This window comes from Pseudophryne corroboree, chromosome 4 (assembly GCF_028390025.1).
Source record: "Pseudophryne corroboree isolate aPseCor3 chromosome 4, aPseCor3.hap2, whole genome shotgun sequence".
Lineage (NCBI taxonomy): Eukaryota > Metazoa > Chordata > Amphibia > Anura > Myobatrachidae > Pseudophryne > Pseudophryne corroboree.
The window spans coordinates 476998482-477018150 of NC_086447.1; the positions used below are offsets into that span (position 1 = coordinate 476998482).

The window sequence follows — 19669 nt, forward strand, 5'->3', positions numbered from 1 at the left end:
CCTGTCTCCTGCGGAGCCGCTATTCCCCATGGTCCTTTCAGGAACCCCAGCATCCACTACGGACTCCGAGAAATAGAATTATCGGTAAGTAAATTCTTATTTTAAATGACAAGAAAACATAAATATCACCATTAACTAAGTAAATCTTACTTGGCGGCGATGTGGAGCAAACTTCTTTTAACTCTACCAAAGGCATAGTTGACGTCAAACTTAGAATTTGAGAGCAGCTCTGATACAGATCTTTAAGACAAGAAAAGAAAAAAAAAAATTAAAGAAGTCACCAGCAATATCAAATATGGTGGCACAGTATAAAATCATATTTATGTCTGCTAACATATACATGAAACGCCTGATATGTTGGTAAATACAGCCTTTATCTTGTTTGCTAAAGAACCATGTAACTTGCTAGTTAACAAAAAAAAAAAAACCGCATGAAATTCCCCATATTACATTTTTTTCTTTAGAAAAAGGTAATATATATATATATATTTATAGGCAATGGCTATACATAATAATAATAATAATAATAATAAATGATAATTTATATGGTACCCAAACTTCCTCATGGAGGAAATTGTGCCCAACTGCTCCTTCAGAGGTAAGCACAATGGATGGGAACCGGTCTGGAGATCAACAGTGTTTAGGTCGACAGTAACTAGGTCGACAGGGTTTGAAGGTCGACAGGGTTTCTAGGTCAAAATGTTCTAGGTCGACAGGTCAAAAGGTCGACATGAGTTCACTTCTTCTTGGACTACAATTGGGAATAGTAACCTGTGCCGAGCGCAGCAGTAGCGGAGCGAGGCACCTTGCCGGAAGTTCGCTCGCCATGCGAGGGGATACGGTGCACTAATTGGGCTTCCGGTTCACTGTACGGAGAAAACGACACCAAAAAAACATGAAAAACTCATGTCGACCTTTTGACCTGTCGATCTAGAACATGTCGACCTAGAAAACCTGTCGACCTTCAAACCCTGTCAACCTAGTGACTGTCGACCTAAACATTGTGGAATTACCTATGCTCTTTTGAACATGTTTGCCTAATACAATTTTGTTATCTACAAAAGCCAATGGAGTGCCGCCTGGTTCTTTTGCAGCTCAGATGATAGCAATGTCTCACCATTAAGAACCGCTCTTTCTCTGTATGCTTCTGGAGGCGGGCACCCGGGCGCATAAGTTTTAGGAATGGGAGTGCCTTTACTAATAAATATATATATATATATATATATATAAAATACCACTAACTCATCGCAAGATCTCCTGAACCATAAGGGCTAGGAATTTGAAATTTGGACTGTAGCTTGCTTTTGTGACATAGGCACCCACTAAGAAGGGATTTTTCACAATTCCATCCATAAAGGGGTTAAAATGGGTGAGATGATTATTGGGAATTCCCCCCTCAAATAGGAGAATTAAGACAGCCCACCCAGCTGGGGCTATAAAGAATGCATGGTGCCAGCGATACAAAGTCTTGGAGGGTGGAGAACACAATGCTCTGTTCCTGGACTTCCTTGCCAGTGGCAATTGCAGAGCAGTCCATTATTCAAATAGGGGAGTCAGATCAACTGCCACCCCAAAACACTGTGAAACATCACTGTGTGTGGCTCCCCTATTTGAATAATGGACTGCTCTGCAATTGCCACTGGCAAGAAAGTCCAGTCTTATGGTTCAGGAGATTTTGTGATGAGTCAGTGGTATTTGTCATATATATAATATATAAGTACTTAACCAACCTATTTCCAGTCAGGAGAGGACAGTGTCTCAAATATCAGGTTAACATGTCACTTGAACTAAACATTGCCGAATCTTTCAGAGAGCAATAGGAGGAAAGGAGACATATTTTGACTCTTAAATGCATTAAAAGAAAGCTTGATAGACAGCAACTTCTTATCGGCTGTGTAGAAGTTACTGACAGCTCTCCCAGTGACCTTAAGTGTTGTGCGAAAATCTTTACCTGTTTACATCAAAGGAGGAGCACTAAGGAGAGCGAGAAGCTAAGCAAGGAGACCTAGGGCCCTTTGGAATAGAGTCAGCCTATCCCTGCAAACCTTACATATTTAACAAACAGCCAGCGGAGCTTGGCCTGTCGTCCCAACATTTACAGCACTGAGCAGGGCAGAGAAGGAGGCGGGACGGGGCAGAGAAGGAGGCAGATTATTCTCGTCAGCGTCAGCGCTTTTTATCTCTTTGTGATTATACTTGAAATTCTGTAGCGAAGCACGGGTATTCAGCTAGTTTGCTATACTTCTTTTAGGAAGATACATAAACATTCTTATTAGGTTTTGCTTACTACAGAATATTAGTTTTTCATAGATCATTTCTTATAGTTCATTTCTTTTAGTGTTGCTATATGACTTGTTTAGATGTATTTATAGTACATACAGCCTCCTATAAATATGCATTCAAAAAAATGCAGTACAGGCAGTGCGGACGTTGTAATGGTTAGCATTACCGCCTTAAAGTGCTGAGGTTATTAATTTGTTTGTGTCGAGTTTGTATATTCTCGCTATGCTTGCGTGGATTTCTTCCATGTGGTCAGGAATATAGATTGCAAATTCCACTGGGGCGGGGAATGATTTGAAGGCTAAATATTCTCTGTAAAAGCGTTGCAGAATATGGGGTATATTCAATTGAAGTCGGATCCATTCCGACATGCAAATATCGGAATGGATCTGACAAGGGCTATTCAATGACCATCTCAATCAGACTCAAAAAAAAAAAAAAAGTCAAATTGAGATGAGGGAGCCAAGAGGAGGAGACAGGTGAGAGCCACGAGGAGACGGTGGAGAGCAGTGCTACAGCAGCGCTGTAGGAAGATGCAGCACCGCCACCAGACCTCGCTTGCTGGAGCCAGGTGGATGCTGCTGTGAGCGGCGGCTGTGCCACATCCTCCTGCATATGCTGTGCTGTAGCCGCTACTCTCTCCCGTCTCTCTGCGGTTCTCCCCCCTGTCTCCTCCTCTCGGCCCCCTCAGATCCAACCAGGGACAAATGATGGTTGGATGCCCGAAAAGTTGGAAGGAATAGAGGAATTTATTCACCTTTAAAAAGAAGTCTTCTGAGTGCTGCCTTCTTCTCTGTCACTATATACATATATACTGTATAGTGGTGGTGCTGCCATGCGGGGGACGCTGCCGTGAGCGGCGGCTGTGCCACATCCTCCTTCAAAAGCTGCGCTGTAGCCGCTGCCCTCACCCATCTCCCCGCTGGTCTCCCACCTCTTCTTCTCTCTGTTCCATCATCCCAATCCTTTTTTTTTTAAAGTCGGATTGAGATGATCGGAAACAGGGCTAAAACCTGTCGGATTTGGCTCAGTTTCCGACAGAAGTACGCGGATTGGCAGCTATTCCACCGAGCCACGTGCTTTCCGACAAGTCGAATTTCCCGACTTGTCAGATAAAAAAGCCGGGGATTGAACAGGTTGGAAACCCTTCCGGCCTGAAAAAGTCGAAAACTGCTGTCTTTCCGACAAGACGCCAGTTTCAACTTCAATTGAATATGTGTGCGTTATATACATAACTGGTAATAAATAAATAATTTAAGAGCTCAACATAATTCAGCTGTTCACAAAGGAGGAGATTTTAAAAAACTGTACCGGTATGAAATATTTGAGGATGGCTAGTGTGGTCATTACCTTATCGTGTAAACGTGGAATAAAGTATATTTGTATAATGTTGTGAATGTACCTACATAGTTTATCTAGTAGCTTATCTAGTTTAGAGACTATACAGGAAGGACAATCCTGTCTGCATTAAAGTAAGCAATTCACAATTAGCTCATAACCTTTACTTCTGTATTCCAGGAATAACGTAGGCCCTTAGCCGTATCTGGGGGCAATTAAATTATACAATTCTGCCTGCCAAGAAGGGCTTGGTGGAACACCAAGAAGGAAGCTAGAATGATAAAGCTCATAAAAGAAAAGACCAACTGGCACTAAAGGTGTCTAACTAGGAAGCCTAATCACAACCAAATAAACTGTATTGCAAATAAGTTTTTATATAGAGACGAAGCCAGAGTCACTGCAAACAAGAAAGTACAAGGAAAGGTGCTGTTCTACATTTGATAAACTGAGGTCTCTCTCTGAAAGTGAAAGATATTATCTAAAAAAAAACATATATGGACTAAAAGTTGAAACAGTTTACTAAAAATCTACTTTCAAATTTGACTCAATCATTGCTAGAATGCAAGAAACGTAGGCTTTCATATGACTGTAGCAAGTAAGTGGCCACCACCATCCACCCGAATCTGGGTGTCAAAGAGTATTTCAGAATGGTCCTTTTCCTCTGCAACACCACAGCAGTGTCTTGGTAAGCACAACAATAAGATACACTTGATGTGATATGTTATTTTAAATGGGTTGTTCACTTCTGGACACAGGGCCTAATTCAGACTTGATCGCTGCTGTGCGTTTTCGCACAGCAGCCGATTGGGTCTGAACTGCGCATGCACCGGCACTGCAGTGCGCCGGCGCATACCAGACAGCCGATGGCCATCTCTGCCCAGCTATCACCTCTGCTTGATTGACAAGTAAAGGCTGTCGCTGGGCGGGAGGGGGCGGGCCGGTGGCGATTGGCTGCAGTTTTAAGGGCACGGTCCGGACAACGCAGGCGTGCCTGGACCATGCGGGGGGCGGGCCGCGGGGCTGCGTGACGACGCGACGGGTAGCTCCATGCACTGGTAGGGAGCTACTCTTCAGGTACAAAAGCATCACCGCCGTGCGATGCTTTTGTACCTGTGCGGGGGGGGGGGGGGTTAGGGCCTGACATGCGGGCGGACTAGCCCTGTGCTGGGCGTCTTCCCGCATGTCTGAGTAACTGATCGTAGCCGTGTGAAATTTTGAACGGCTATGATCAGGTCTGAATTAGGCCCACAGTACTCTTAAAAAGCGTCTTGCAGGTAGTTCCAAGTATGGGGGTAGCGGAGAGCTTGCTCATGCTGCCATTCTCTTTTCTGGTGAAATAATCTTTATATACTTCACAATACAGCTCTATAGAAGCACTCCATAAAGCCTTATAGTTGAGCTATACTCAAAAAAGTGCGTAATGCACTTGTCTCCCATGCAGAAAAATGGGCAACATTATATACAGTTCCCAGTAGGGATAATCCCTTATATTTGCTGAAAAGAAGGTGCATATGGACAACCTCTGCATGCATTTTGTGTGTCTGCCAAGCGTAGTCAACTTTAGAGTTAAGCTGGGTACACACTATATGAAGTGACAAACAACGGATTGTTACCATTTCACTAAATCCCAGAGCACACGGTATAGAGCATATACACTGACAATCTTCCAAACAACGACAGTATCATGTCGGAGGGTTATATCCAATTGTTTCTCCTGTACAGTATGTGTGGTTGCGCATACACACAGCACCATATAGTTCATTCCATCATCTCATCTGATGTGCAGCACATCAAACAGGACGATGCAATGAATATCCAGTGAAAACAACGGATTGGGTGTACACACTATAAGAAGGTCCTTCCAATCTGCCTCAGGATGATATACAGGTATTGGAAAATAGATCTTATAGTGTGCACCCAACTTATCTGTGAACTCTTCTACCAAAGCACCAAATACTGGCTACTTGGACATGATATTTACTTTTTTTTCAAATCCTATTATCAGACATGTGATCACATACCTGTGTTGATCAGCCATCACCATAGGCATCAAAGTGTAAACAGCAGTTTCATTATCTGCGTCAAATTAATAACACCTCAGTTAGTGCATAAAAAAGCTTTAGTAAAAAATAATAAAGAATTATCATTAAAGCTATAGCAACATTATTAGATTAGAAGAACTTTGCAAAATGTAATGAGAGGAAAAAAAGAATAAAAAAATATAGGGCAATGAATAAATATACTTAGCACTCAAGTTTAACTGTTGAGCCAGTGTTATCAGGTATACACACAGAAATTGTACGAAGGCACTTTTTACGGTTTCTCATGGACCTACAGGTGTGTTCTAATCATTGTTGCTGCAGTTGTGCCAAACTCGGCACTCAAGGTCCCGTGAGATTCTGCTAGCATCAGGTTTCTTTCGCTGCCGAAAATTCATCTTGTTCACAATGCGATGTGGCTAGGATGCACCAGTACACTGCTGATTAATTTGGTGTGACACTTGTATATCTGTGGGCGACTGAGTCTCTGAATCTGTATATGAAATAATACAATGTAGAAGCCGCAGCTTTTTTTTTTCCACTATAAGTTCTGTTGTGCTCCGTATATACTCAGTCACACACAATATACAAGTGTCGCATATCAAATTAATCAGCACGGTGTCAGCATCCGGGGTCTTACCGGTACGCTGGGGCCGTGGGGCTGGCTTCACGGGCGGCGGCTGGGCAGCGGCGGAGGAGGGCTGCTGCGCCGGGTCCGGGGTAATGGTAGCGGCTGTGAGGGGGTCCGCTCGTGGCGGCGGGACGCTGCTGCGGCGTCTCTCTCTTGCTGAACCGTTGCCTAGGAGACCAGGGGCAGTGAGCAGTATGGCTATATAAAAGGTCTGCAGTACTGGGCGCCGCCATGTTGGATACCAAGCTTCTGGCATAGTTCTTGTTTCCCGTTTCTTCCAGCCAATCTAGGGAAACTTCTTCCTGTAAAAGGGGGCTGGTTTAGGACAGGGACGCCAGTGCTTCAAGTTACAACCCTGTTGTAAGTGCTTTAGCCTGTGCTCCCAGGATTCCTGCCGTATTCTGGTTACTTCTAACCCTGCTTTGCCGGTTCTCAGTTGCTGCTGCAGTACCGCCGTTCCTAACCTGCTGCTGCCTGTGGAGACGCTCCTGGAAAACCCGGTTCAGTAAGACCCTCTGGGCACGGTCGACCCCGGGTCTCCTGCCTCTTCTTCCGAGCCGCAGTCCGCAGATCCTTGTCTCCTGCCACATTCTTGAACCACCGTCCACAGTCCTCAGCTCGTTGTCTCCAGCCTCGTCTTTCAAGCCACAGTCTACAGTTCATAGTCTTCAGCCACGTCCTCGAACCACCGTCCACAGTCCTCAGCTCATTATCTAGTCTCATCTTTCAAATCACAGTCCACGGTTTTGTCTCCAGCCACGTCTTTAACCATCATTCACATATTCCGCAGTTCATCATTTACAACCTCTTCTTTCAAGCCACAACCCGCAGTCCTTTGTCTACAAATCCGTTTCGAAGTCATCGTTCTCCAGCCACAGTTCTCTACCTCAGCCCCGTCCACAAGAACTACAACCCACCGACTCTTGGCCCCGCCTACGTCCTTCATTACCCCTTGTCCCATGAGAAGGAACTATATTCAACCCCCTCGACTTGTTCATCCCCAGACTACTCCCTCCTTGGGCGAGTCTCAGCTGCCGGATCCTCAAACCTTGCTAGACGTGACACACGGTGCGTTGCGACTAAGACACATTTTCGGCAAAAAGAAGAAAAAACAAAACACCTGATGACAGCATAGTTGCACAAGACCTGGCAGCTCACTCGCACCAGGCATCTCACGACGCATGGAATATTGAGGCTAGATATACGAGGACACGTCTATAAAAAGGTACATTTTAGAGTCAATGGGGGGAATTCAATTGTTATCTCCACCTGATCTCCCATCTAATTAACGGGAGATCACAGGGGCAATAAAAGGATTTTGGTACCTACCGGTAAATCCTTTTCTCTTAGTCCGTAGAGGATGCTGGGGACTCCAAAAGGACCATGGGGTATAGACGGATCCGCAGGAGCTTGGGCACACTATAAAGACATAAACTGGGTGTGAACTGGCTCCTCCCTCTATGCCCCTCCTCCAGACCTCAGTTAGAAAACTGTGCCCAGGAGAGATGGACATTTAGAGGAAAGAATTTATTGTTATAAACACGGTGAGTGTCATACCAGCTCACACCTCAAACACACAGTAGAACGTGGCATTCAGTAGAATACCAGCCCACGGCATGAACAAAACACAGCCACATGCTGAGAGAATATGTAAGACAAACCGTGTGTCCACATAAGCAAAAATAAGACCCCGCATGCCATGGCATGAACAACGGTAGCAACCACCTTACAGAGAAGACACACCACCAGGGTGTAACCAAAAGCAATAACTGCAGACACAGTACGCACTGGGACGGGCGCCCAGCATCCTCTACGGACTAAGAGAAAAGGATTTACCGGTAGGTACCAAAATCCTATTTTCTCATACGTCCTAAAGGATGCTGGGGACTCCAAAAGGACCATGGGGTTTATACCAAAGCTCCAAAACAGCCGGGAGAGTGCGGACGACTCTGCAGCACCGAATGAGCAAACAAAAAGTCCCCAAAAATCAGGGCACCAAACTTGTAGAGCATAGCAAAAGCGTTTGATCCTGACCAAGTATCCGCTCGGCAAAGTTGAACCGCCGAGACTCCTCGGGCATCCGCCCAAGAAAAGCCCATCTTCCCAAAAGAATGGACCTCCACCGACTTCGGTGACGGCAATCCAGCCGTAGAACGAACATGCCAAACCGCATCACAGATTCAGCGTGTAACAGACTGCATAATGCAGTCACCCAAACCATGCTGGGAACATACCAGACAAACATAGCCTCTGTTTCTCCAAACTGAGCCAAATTGGTGACCTACATACTCAAAACCCTGGCTAGATCGAGGGAATTTGAATCAGCTAATGCCTCAGTAACCACCGGCATCAAAATAGGCCGATTTCTGCGAAACCCAGAAACCACTCTTGGTAGAACTACCAACCGAGTACTCAATTTCTCACTATCCACCTGAAAGATCAAACAAGGCTCTTGTGAGACAAAACCACCACTTCCGACAGCCGCCGTGCGGACGTCAAAGCCAATAGCATAACCACTTTCCAAGAGAGAAATTTTGTAAAGAAACTTATTAGGCTTGCATCCACACCGGCTTGTAAAGTATGGATAAGCACGACCTAGCTGAAAGTCTGCCCTAGGAGCCTTCCTGGATACACACCGAGACACATAATTACTCCAACTACGGTGGTAACGCTTTGCCGTTAGTTCCTTCCTAGCCTGAAGAATTGAGGAAACGACTTCACTGGGAACACCCGTTCGGCTTAGGATATGGCATCCAACCGCCCCTCCGTCAGCCGCAGCAAGTCATGATACATGCCCTGATCTTGTTGTAACATTACCGCACGTAGAGGAAGAGGGCAGTAATCTTCTATGAGTAAACCATGAAAAACTGGATAGCCAACCCTCGCTGGCTAGACCGGATTCAAGAGGATCACCGATACCTTTGATCATCTTACGCTTACCACCGTCAGAAAAGTGAAAGCGGAGAGGCCACATAGACTGTCTAAAAACACCCACGGTGTCACGAGGATGTCCACTGCTATATCTTGAGTGTCCCTTGACCTGGAACAATCTACCTGAGGCCTCTCGTTGAGGCGAGACGCCAACATGTCCAATTGCGACACTCCTCAAAGACTTGTCACGTCTGGGAAAGCTTCTCGATGATAACTGAATTTTTCCCGGCTGGATATCGCGTCAGCAGGGGAAATCTATTTCTCCGTCGTTTACTTCCGGAACAAAGACTGCTAATATAGCGTTTACCAGACTTCCCACTCAACTGCAAACTGTGCATCTTCCGCCATTGTCGCTTTGCTCCTTGTTCCGCCATAGCAGCTTACTTACGCCACTGCTGACAAGTCGTCTGGCAGAACTAACACGGGCAGAACACGAAGAATACGTTCGTCGAAAATAGCTCTTAATTCAAGAAAGCTTATATCAGACAAGTTTCCCAACTTGACCTTATCCTCTGGAAATACGTCCCTTGCAAAGGACTGCTCCCCAGCTTCGGAGATCTGTATGCACGGACACCAGGATCGAAACCTGGATCCCTAACCTTCATTCCCCTAGAAGGAGAGAGCCGAGCAGACAGCACTGGAGCGATGTCCTGGCCGGTAGGATTATATTCCGGTGCATGCGCATGTGAAACCCGGACCACATTTCCAACTGGTCCCTTGAAAACCACTCTGGTATTAGACCTGCTCACCGAAAAAGGCCTCTTAGGCCGAACCCATCTGTTTTATTAACGGAACATATTGATGAGGTGTCACCTCAAAGCCGATCCAACTCTGGATCCTCAGACCTCGCAGGAAAAACACTGAACCTTAACCGGTCAGTATCTACTCTGAAACCCACTTTCAACATCTGCGTCGTTGGGAACAACAGCCAATCCCTGTGTCAAAGAACAGTCAGAGAGAAACAACGATTTGCACCTTTATACAGGGACAACCAGAGAATGTCCTGAACCTGACGCCCCGCTGTATGGCGTCGCGTACTACCTCCCCTTCCAGAAGGGAACGGCAAGATCGATTAGAAAAACAGTAAGGGGAAACAACCGGAACTCAGAATATCCCCCTTTAGATTCTATGAATAACTCACAAGTCCTAGTCTATTCCTGGACTAACTGAAACTTAGGAGACAAGTGGTCACCGGAGTGGAAACCCGCCAGATAGACTCAGCGACAAGTGGTGGATGTAGTGGAAACCGAAAACGACATCCACTTCTGCGAACCTAACAAGGCTGCAGAACACTTACCTTTTCACCTTCCACTGTCTGCACAGAAAAGGAAAAAAGAACGGTATCGAACCGGTTAAAACGACTGCACCCCACAAAAGAATGCGTCACCAACCGTCGTGAAGGAGGCTAACTCACGAAGTTAGACTTACCAGTGGAATCCGCCGAGAATGACTGAACAGAGGCCACACCCAACAGCTGTACACCTCCCTCCAGCATCTCCCGGAGACATCCTCCGCATGTTTCCGGTCACACCTCCTGCTGTCACGTGGCAGCCTGCTGTAATGTTATAAGGTAGAATAAAGATAGGCAAGCCTACCCACTCTGGGTAGGGTAATTCTGCCGGATGCCTACCCGAATACAACACTCCCTCAAGTGCATACAGTGCAAATAAGGTCAAAATATAGAAATAAAATTTCACTTAGCTGCCTGTGTATGATCCTTTGCGACCGGGCTCTGCGTCGACCAGGAGTTGACTGTCATAATTTTCTCTCCGCGTTGTGAAGAGAATAATATTCGGACTCCTTTAGAGGATCGAAACCAACTCGTCACGGCCAATCTAGAGCTTAATCAAGAGAGCGACCAGCACATGATAAGAATACCATTATTTCAGCATTCATTGAAATATATCCTGCAATACACAAAAAAACACATATATCCAAATCATGCATATATATACCCATATCTACATATATAAACATATAGACATAACCTATATGCAAGTGGATTGTCCCGACCAGTCAGGTCCCTAGAGACAGTAATGTGTTGTGAATGTGTATGATCATGTACTGACACTCCCCCGATGTGGATCTACCAGGAACGTTATGGTCGACAGAAAACTTAGTAAATGTCGACAGCCAGGAATAGTAAGCGGGCAAAAAATAATAATAAACTGGGAACCCCGAGAGGTCTGAGGGAAGCATACAAATACAAATTTGATAAGACTCCCCCCACAAATACCTATAAATATACATACATATATATAGGTACAAGGCAATAACAGCCTGACAATTTTTCACCTAGGAAATACCGTTGATGCCGACAGGGCATCCACAAACCACTGTGACTTCCCTAATGTGGTAACTGTTTTAAGCACACAAAAACCAACTTGGTAATACTTAATTTCCCGAATCAAGTACCGCCCTGCGTCGGCGCAGCCACCAGTTATCCCCACAGCAGCTCGTGACTAAGCCCACACACCCGTCGACACATGTCGACTAACCGATAGTGGGTAAACTAACAGGGAATCAGTGAATTTATGTATTACCACAAGGATTATGCATCCATTATCCAACCTAATGCTATATGACACCCATATAGCATTAAAAACACTGTGCCCCCTCCATCTTACTATACAGCAAGTCCTGGCGGGGATGTAAGGAAAATGGTGCTGACTCCGTTCTTAGGACTAAGCTCTGCCTCTTACCAGTGCGCTCTCGCCCCTTAACCGAAATATACAGTCTGGACACCTATATAGTGGAAATCCACTATATATATATATATATATATATATATATATATATATATATATACACACACACAAAACACTGCCGTTCAGGGCGCCCCCCCTGCACCCTGCACCCAAGTAAAATGTTGGTGTGTGGGAGCACCGGCGTGGCGCGCGACCGCCTTTATGCCCGGCGGTATCGCGTGCCGGGCCGGGGACCAACATGTATAAACAAACTATGAAGCCCAGGGCGCCCCCTCTCTCCCTGCACCCATGGAGCTGGCGTCGGTGGAGAAATGCCGCGTAGCGCGCTAGAACATGCTGGTGGGGTCCGGGGCACGGAGCCCCGGCACCGCCAGTTTAAACCTTTTACTGTCCGTAATATGCTGCCCAGGGCGCTCCCCCCCCCCCAGCGCCCTGCACCCGCGGGAGCCGGTGGCGGGGAAGAAAATAGCGTATAGTGCGCTATAATGTGCTGACGGGGGTCCGGGCCACGGAGCCCCGGCACCACCAGACTGATCTCGCACAGCTCCTAACTCTAATATGCTGCCCAGGGCGCTCCCCCTCCCAGCGCCCTGCACCCGTGGGAGCTGGCTGCGGGGAGGAATGGCGCGCAGCGCGCTGTTATATGCTGGGGGGGTATGAGGCTCAGTGCCCAGGCACCAATATGCCATTTATGCCAGCCTTAAAAAGAAAACAGTAACCTGCTGCCCAGGGCGCACCCCCCCAGCGCCCTGCACCCTGTGAGTGCCGTTGGTGTGTGGGAGCATGGAGCGTAGCACGATCTATTACCTCCGTTACTGAAGTCTTCTGCCGTCACTGAAGTCTTCTGTTCTTCACATACTCACCCGGCTTCTTTCTTCAGGCTTCTGTGAGGGGATTGACGGCGTGGCTCCGGGAACAAGCAGCTAGGCGCACCAAGTGATCGAACCCTCTGGAGCTAATGGTGTCCAGTAGCCGAAAAGCAGAGCCTTTAAACTAAGAAGAGGTAGGTCCTGCTTCTCTCCCCTCACTGCCACGCTGCAGGGAGCCTGTAGCCAGCAGGTCTTCCTGAAAATAAAAAACCTAACATAAAGTCTTTTAGAGAAACTCAGGAGAGCTCCCCTAGTGTGTGACCCATCACTCCTGGGCACAAAGTCTAACTGAGGTCTGGGGGAGGGGCATAGAGGGAGGAGCCAGTTCACACCCAGTTTAAGTCTTTATAGTGTGCCCAAGCTCCTGCGGATCCGTCTATACCCTATGGTCCTTTTGGAGTCCGCAGCATCCTCTAGGACGTATGAGAAATTCAATTCACGCCGATTATCACGCCCATTAGTATCGGGTTAACTAAACTAATGGGCACGATTGTGAAAAGTGCCGCTTGGGAACCCAAACAGGTCACTTTTCACACATTTCAGCTCGCCAGCCCTGGGGGTGCAAGCTGAAATGCCGGCAGCTGGTCGCGCCCAACAAGAGCAAGAACTGAATAGCTCAGACAGGCGTGCAGGAGAGACAGGCACTAACAATTAATTTCCAATAATTAATAAATGAATTTGTGAACTTACCTAGAGTAGAGAATGAATCCATTGTTTAAAAAATGAAATACAAAACAAACTGCTAAACAATTTGATACAGTATGTACATTTGCCTCTAGCTATTATCTTGTCTAGTATTATATTTTTGCAGCAGTGTAATGTTGAGCACAGTGTGTCGATATGGTAACAATGTTAGTTAAAGCGATGTAATCAAGTCAACACTCTTACTTGATGCTTTACCACATAGTGCCAACAGGGTTACATTGTTTAAACAAACATCAGTCCTGTGTAGGGGGTTGGGTATGGGATCCCGGTGGTCAGAATACAGATGCTAGGATTCCAGCCGCCAGAATGCTGGCAGTGGCGTGAGCGCTACAAAGCCCCTTGCGGGCTCGGTGACTCGCTGCAGTCGTCACAGGTTCTATTCCCGCTCTGCGGGTGTCGTGGACACCCTCGAGCGGGAATAGCCCTGGCGTGGCTATCGGCATTCTCAGCGTCAGCATCCCGTGTAGGCATACTGTCCTCAACGTTATGCTGACAAAAATGTTATCGTCAACATTGTGAATGTCAGCAGAGCTTTCTTCCTCTTAAGGGGCTCATACATCAGCGGAGTATCGGGGCAATTCCACGTTCTTCTGAAGTCAGAGACTGGAGATCGGGAAATCCAACATCTTGGAACACCTCAGTTGGGCGATTCCAACCAAAAAATGATTGAGATCAGGGAGTTTGTGATTTTTTAACATGTTGGATATATATATATATATATATATATATATATATATATATATAATAAACACCCACATACATACTGTATTAAACTAAAAGCATTCCTCACAGACCAGCCTGTTGTGCAGTACAGTGACTTTGATGCGCTGCCCACTGGCAGACCCCTCTACATGTGTATGCACTGCTATGTGTATGTGTATAATACAGTCACTGGATGCTCCCATTACGTCACCTTCCGGTAGCTCTATGGTGCGGGCTCTGCGGAGGGAGCGGGTCAAACGGTTGAGCTGCTCCATGGCTCTCTCCATGCTATGGGGAACGAATCCCCCACAAGGTCAGGCCGCCTCCAGCACGAAGGTAGACGGATGAGGTCCCCAGCACGACAAGGAAGTGCTGGGACAGGTAAGATGTCACACCCGCCCCATGGTGGCTGCTGCCTAGGTACTGAATGGCCAGCAGGGGGAGTCACAGCCTCTAGTCCTCTGCAGGTCCATCCTATCTGCACTCCGTAGTAACCAGTAAATGTGTCAGCAGCAGCCGCCGGCTGTGTGTGACCGGATCCCGGGCTCTTCCGCCCTGCAGGGGACGCGGGTGCAGCCGTTCGGGAAGTGTAGTTCGTGATGCGATATACAGTGAGAGGAGATGGAGCTGCACAGACTACATCACCCAATGTGCATTGCGGCCACGGTAACTAAGGGTTGCTCCTGAAATGTTTGTTTTGGTAGTCTTGTCACTGGCGTGACCAATAGGCTTTTATGAGCGTATGTGTTCAGCAAATAGTAGACTGGAGTAATAGGGGCGTAGCCAGGATGGAGTAATAAGTAGGTGCGACGCTATTTTTAGGGTGAGTTACAAGATAGAGATCAGTCTCTTGTAATGGATTATCTAGATTTGTCCCCGAGTGTCTTTTTGTGTCACCTGTAAAGAAGGAAATGGCCGTATTTATTCTGCTCTGCCCGAGGAGTATAGTTACGGTATGTAGTTACCTTTTTCCCATCCAGATGATAACTACTTTACAGTCATTAAATTATTCATTATTGTCTTGTCTATACTTTATGGTCCATATAAGGTAGCGTATTGTGACGATTTTAAAAAGGAGACCATTTAAGTCTGGCCACGCTGTGTTTTGTCCAACTTTTAAGAAATGTGTTTATTGACTTATTTGGATTCCACACAGCAAGGTTTATTTATGAACAAGAAAAAAAATGTTAAACTGCACTTCCTTTTAGGTGTGCAATTGCTATTGTCTGCCTAGCGAATTTTCGTAGGTGTATACACACTAGGCGTTTTTGCCCAGCGTGTATGAACAGCGATGATCGATGACTTCACTGGGCTGAAAGTCGCTCAGTGCATACACACTGAGCATTTTTCCCCGCTGCCCAGCGATGTCAGCGGGGGTGAGCGGCTTTCCATAGCAGTTCGCACCACAGCGATGAACAGCAGCGTGCGAACGGGTCGGAATGACCCTCATTGTGCGCAGCTGCAGGGGGTGTGGCCAGCATGGTGGTATACTGATACAGGGTGTGGTCTGTGTGTGAGTGCTGGCTCCATGGAATTACTGTGCATATGTATATATGAGTGTGTGTGTGTGTGTGTGTATATATATATATATATATATATATATATATATATATATATATATAAAATATTTTTTTTATACACACATGTTTATACTGGCAAACAATTATATTACACGATTAATGCAGGGCATCCGCAACATCATCAGGACCACATGCAATACATAGGATGTAATGTATGTGACCCTGATGATAGGGCGGACGCCCAGAAATGCTGGGAGCCAATCAACCTACCAGTATATTTTTGGATTGTGGGAGGAAGCCAGAGTGCCTGGAGGAAACCCACGCAAGTACGTGGAGAATATACAAACTCCACACAGTCAGGGGCGTGGTAGGAATTGAACCCATGACCTCAGTGCTGTGAGACAGTAATGCTAACCATTATACCATCCGTGCAACCCATGGTATTTACCTTGACTTATCACAACATGGACTTGCACACAGAGTCCAGCCCTCCCCACATTCCCAGCCCAGTTGTTTCCCTATTATCTCTGTTACCTAGCTTTCCCTCCACCCTGATGTGAATCTCCACTGCTAATTTATTTCATCCTGTGCCCCTGGGGCTCAACACTAATCCCACATAGATCACGCAGCCACATCCCCTCCACACCAGCTACTGTCACCCAAAATATACCAGGCAGTTGCTATTCTGTAACCTGCACCCCACCCCAGGAATACACAACCATCTACCACCTCTTACAGTGCATACTAGGCATTCTCTCCGGCCACTCACAGCCTGGTGATGTGCCACCCTCCTCTGTCACATTCTATAACAATCAGCAGCAGCCAGCAAGTAACAGGTCTGATACCTCACGTCCATCTGTAGAATATCAGACACGTCCATCTGTAGAATATCAGACACGCTGCTGCTAGGTACCTTCTTGGAGCTGCTGCTTTCAGTGCCCTCAGCTGTATCAAGTCCAGGTGCAGGAGAGGCGGGGCTGCACCTTTTTTACGTCACCCGGCGCGGAGGATGCGCTGCCGAGTCACATGGTATATGCGGCACAGGGGAGTCTGGAAGCATTTCACTGTCCCTGTCAGCGTGCTACCATGCCATTATCCACCAGTGCTGCGGCTGGGGCAAGGGGGTCCTCACCTAGGATGCTGCAGTAGAAGGAAATTTTATTTCCTGTCTACTGCAGCACAGAGATGTGCGATGCTCTGGGCCTATTTTGGAGGGTGGGCCTGGAGCTGCAGCTCCATCAGCCCCATTATTATTCCGGCCCTTCATACGGTGAGATCTTTGCTTTCGATTTTGACTATATAGTCTAAATTGTAAGGAAAGTTAGTGCAAATCGCAAAGTGTTAGCCACCTTGCGATCCAGATCCGATAAGGATGCGCATTCCCGCGGGGTCGGTATCGCAAGGCTAGATAGATTGAGCAGACAACTCAATCTTGACTATATAATGTACTATCTAGTACAAAGTATAGTCAAAATTGGTACTTAGTCAAAATCGTACATAGACAAAATCGGTGCTTCTGGGCTCTGGGGGAGTTCAAGGGGAAATCGCATAGCCAAAATCGGACATAGTCAATATCTCACCGCTTGCTTCATCTTAAGCAGCGACGGGCTTTGGGGAGCGGTGCAGTGGGTTATGGGGAGCGGGGCTGGCAGGTACCTTGACGGCCATCTCTCGGCCAGGCACCTCTCTTCCTGCAGCGCGGCACTGGGCGGCCGTGATGTGAGGCTCCAGCAGCTCTGTGTGTTCTCACACATGGGGAGCTGCTGACGGCCGCACGGACAACGGCCAAATCCGACAGTCGGATTTGGCCACTATATTGAATAGGGGTTGTCGGATCCACTCCGACAAATGCATGTCGGAATGGATCCGACTCTTATTGAATATAACCCTAGGTGTTTCCTGTCAGTATTTTATTGACTAACAATTTTTATTACTGATCATTTTTTATTTTAGATTAACATCAAGAAAACTTTCCCTTTTTTGTAATTCCATTCAGGAGCGTGAGATGGTGTCGTTCCTTAGAATGAAGATATCCTGTGACCAGGAAATGCAATTACCGTAACTAAATAGGGATTCGTAAACAAAACCTTTTTTTTTTTTTGGTAGCTGCAGTTAGCTGTATTGCTAAACAGACTTTCCTGAGGAACTGAACCTGATTGAAATTAGGGGCAGCATAATCCATTTATCCTCCAAGAGGCTGGTCAAAATAAGATAGTGACCACTTTTATCGGCCAATTGCGTATGCAGAATAAAAAAGAAACCAAGTTATTTAATAGAATGGCTACCCCATAAAGGTTAAAAGGGCCATTAGCAAAGTAACCCAGGGGATACCTGCAGTCCTGGAAAAATGTAGGATCTAGAGTGGAGAATTGAGCATTTTGCAGGGCGACCACGTCTGCTTTCCGTGTGTGGAACATAGACAAAGCAAGCATACTTTTTTGAGGGAATTTAAACCCTTAACATTCAGTGAAAGAACCCTCTCCATTTAACGTGAATAAAACTAGCATTAAAAATTAATATGCTTAAACTGAGAGAGCAAGCAAATATACAGTACTACAGTGTGGTATATCGAAACGGGCATCTCCAAGGTACAGCAAGGTAGGGGGAGAAGGAAAAGAACAAGGAAAAACAAAGGGAGAGAAAAAACAAAATAACCCAGTATATTGGGCCAACATAAGTACAGCAGGTGTAAATAAGAGTGCAGTACCTGAAAGGGGGGAAGCGGCCTAACGCCACCACCCATGCTCTAAAAGGGCTGAAAAACAGGATTTTGATACCTACCGGTAAATCCTTTTCTCCTAGTCCGTAGAGGATGCTGGGGTCCACTTCATGACCATGGGGTATAGACGGTTCCGCAGGAGCCATGGGCACTCTTAAGACTTTTCAATGGGTGTGAACGGGCTCCTCCCTCTATGCCCCTCCTCCATACCTCAGTTATAGGAACTGTGCCCAGGGAGACTGACATTTCGAGGAAAGGATTTACTTTAAACTAGTGGTGAGATACATACCAGCTCACACCTCAACCATGCCGCACAACATGGCTCTCAACAGAACACACGCCAACAGGCATGAACCAATTACAGCAACATGCTGAAACTAATATAACACAGCTTGTGTAACTCTAATAACAAAACTGAAGGTAAAGTACGCACTGGGACGGGCACCCAGCATCCTCCACGGACTAGGAGAAAAGGATTTACCGGTAGGTATCAAAATCCTGTTTTCTCATACATCCTAGAGGATGCTGGGGTCCACTTCATGACCATGGGGTTTATACCAAAGCTCCAGTACGGGCGGAAGAGTGCGGATGACCCTGCAGCACCGATTTACCGAACTTGAGGTCTTCATTGGCCAAGGTGTCAAACTTGTAAAACTTTGCAAACGTGTTTGTCCCTGACCAAGTAGCTGCTCGGCAAAGTTGCAATGCCGAGACCCCCCAGGCAGCCGCCCAGGATGAGCCCACCTTCCTAGTGGAATGGGCCTTCACCAAGCGTGCTGAATCGTACTTCTGATCCAACGCGCAATAGTCTGCTTAGAAGCAGGACACCGAATCTTGTTGGGAGCATACAGGACAAACAAAGACTCTGTTTTCCGTATTTGAGCTGTTCTAGCGACATAAATCTTCAAAGCCCTAACCACATCTAGAGACTTTGACTCCGTAAACGTGTCAGTAACTACTGGCACCACAATAGGTTGGTTTATGTGGAAAGATGAAATCACCTTCGGAAGAAAATGTTGACGAGTCCTCAACTCTGCCCTATCTTCATGGAAGATCAGGTAAGGGCTCTTGTGAGACAAGGCCCCCAATTCAGACACCTGCCGCGCGGATGCCAATGCCAAAAGCATCACCACTTTCCAAGTGAGAAACTTCAACTCTATCTCTTGTAGAGGCTCAAACCAATCTGATTGAAGACACTGCAACACCACGTTAAGGTCCCATGGTGCA

At 46.6% G+C, this 19669-nt stretch overlaps 1 protein-coding gene across 2 annotated transcripts in view; it reads right to left on the reverse strand.

The window, feature by feature from the left end:
- The window catches only part of HACE1 (HECT domain and ankyrin repeat containing E3 ubiquitin protein ligase 1), a 185466-nt gene extending 170728 nt beyond the window's left edge, over positions 1-14738 (reverse strand). For both annotated transcript variants that reach the window (XM_063917044.1, XM_063917042.1), the window contains exons 1-3: positions 14415-14738; positions 5640-5694; positions 151-240 (exon numbers count right to left, since the gene is read on the reverse strand). In XM_063917044.1, coding sequence (XP_063773114.1) covers positions 151-240; positions 5640-5694; positions 14415-14490 — 221 coding nt within the window. In that variant the 5' untranslated portion in view covers positions 14491-14738. The remainder of the gene's footprint in view (positions 1-150; positions 241-5639; positions 5695-14414) is intronic.
- Between the last annotated feature and the right edge of the window lie 4931 nt (positions 14739-19669).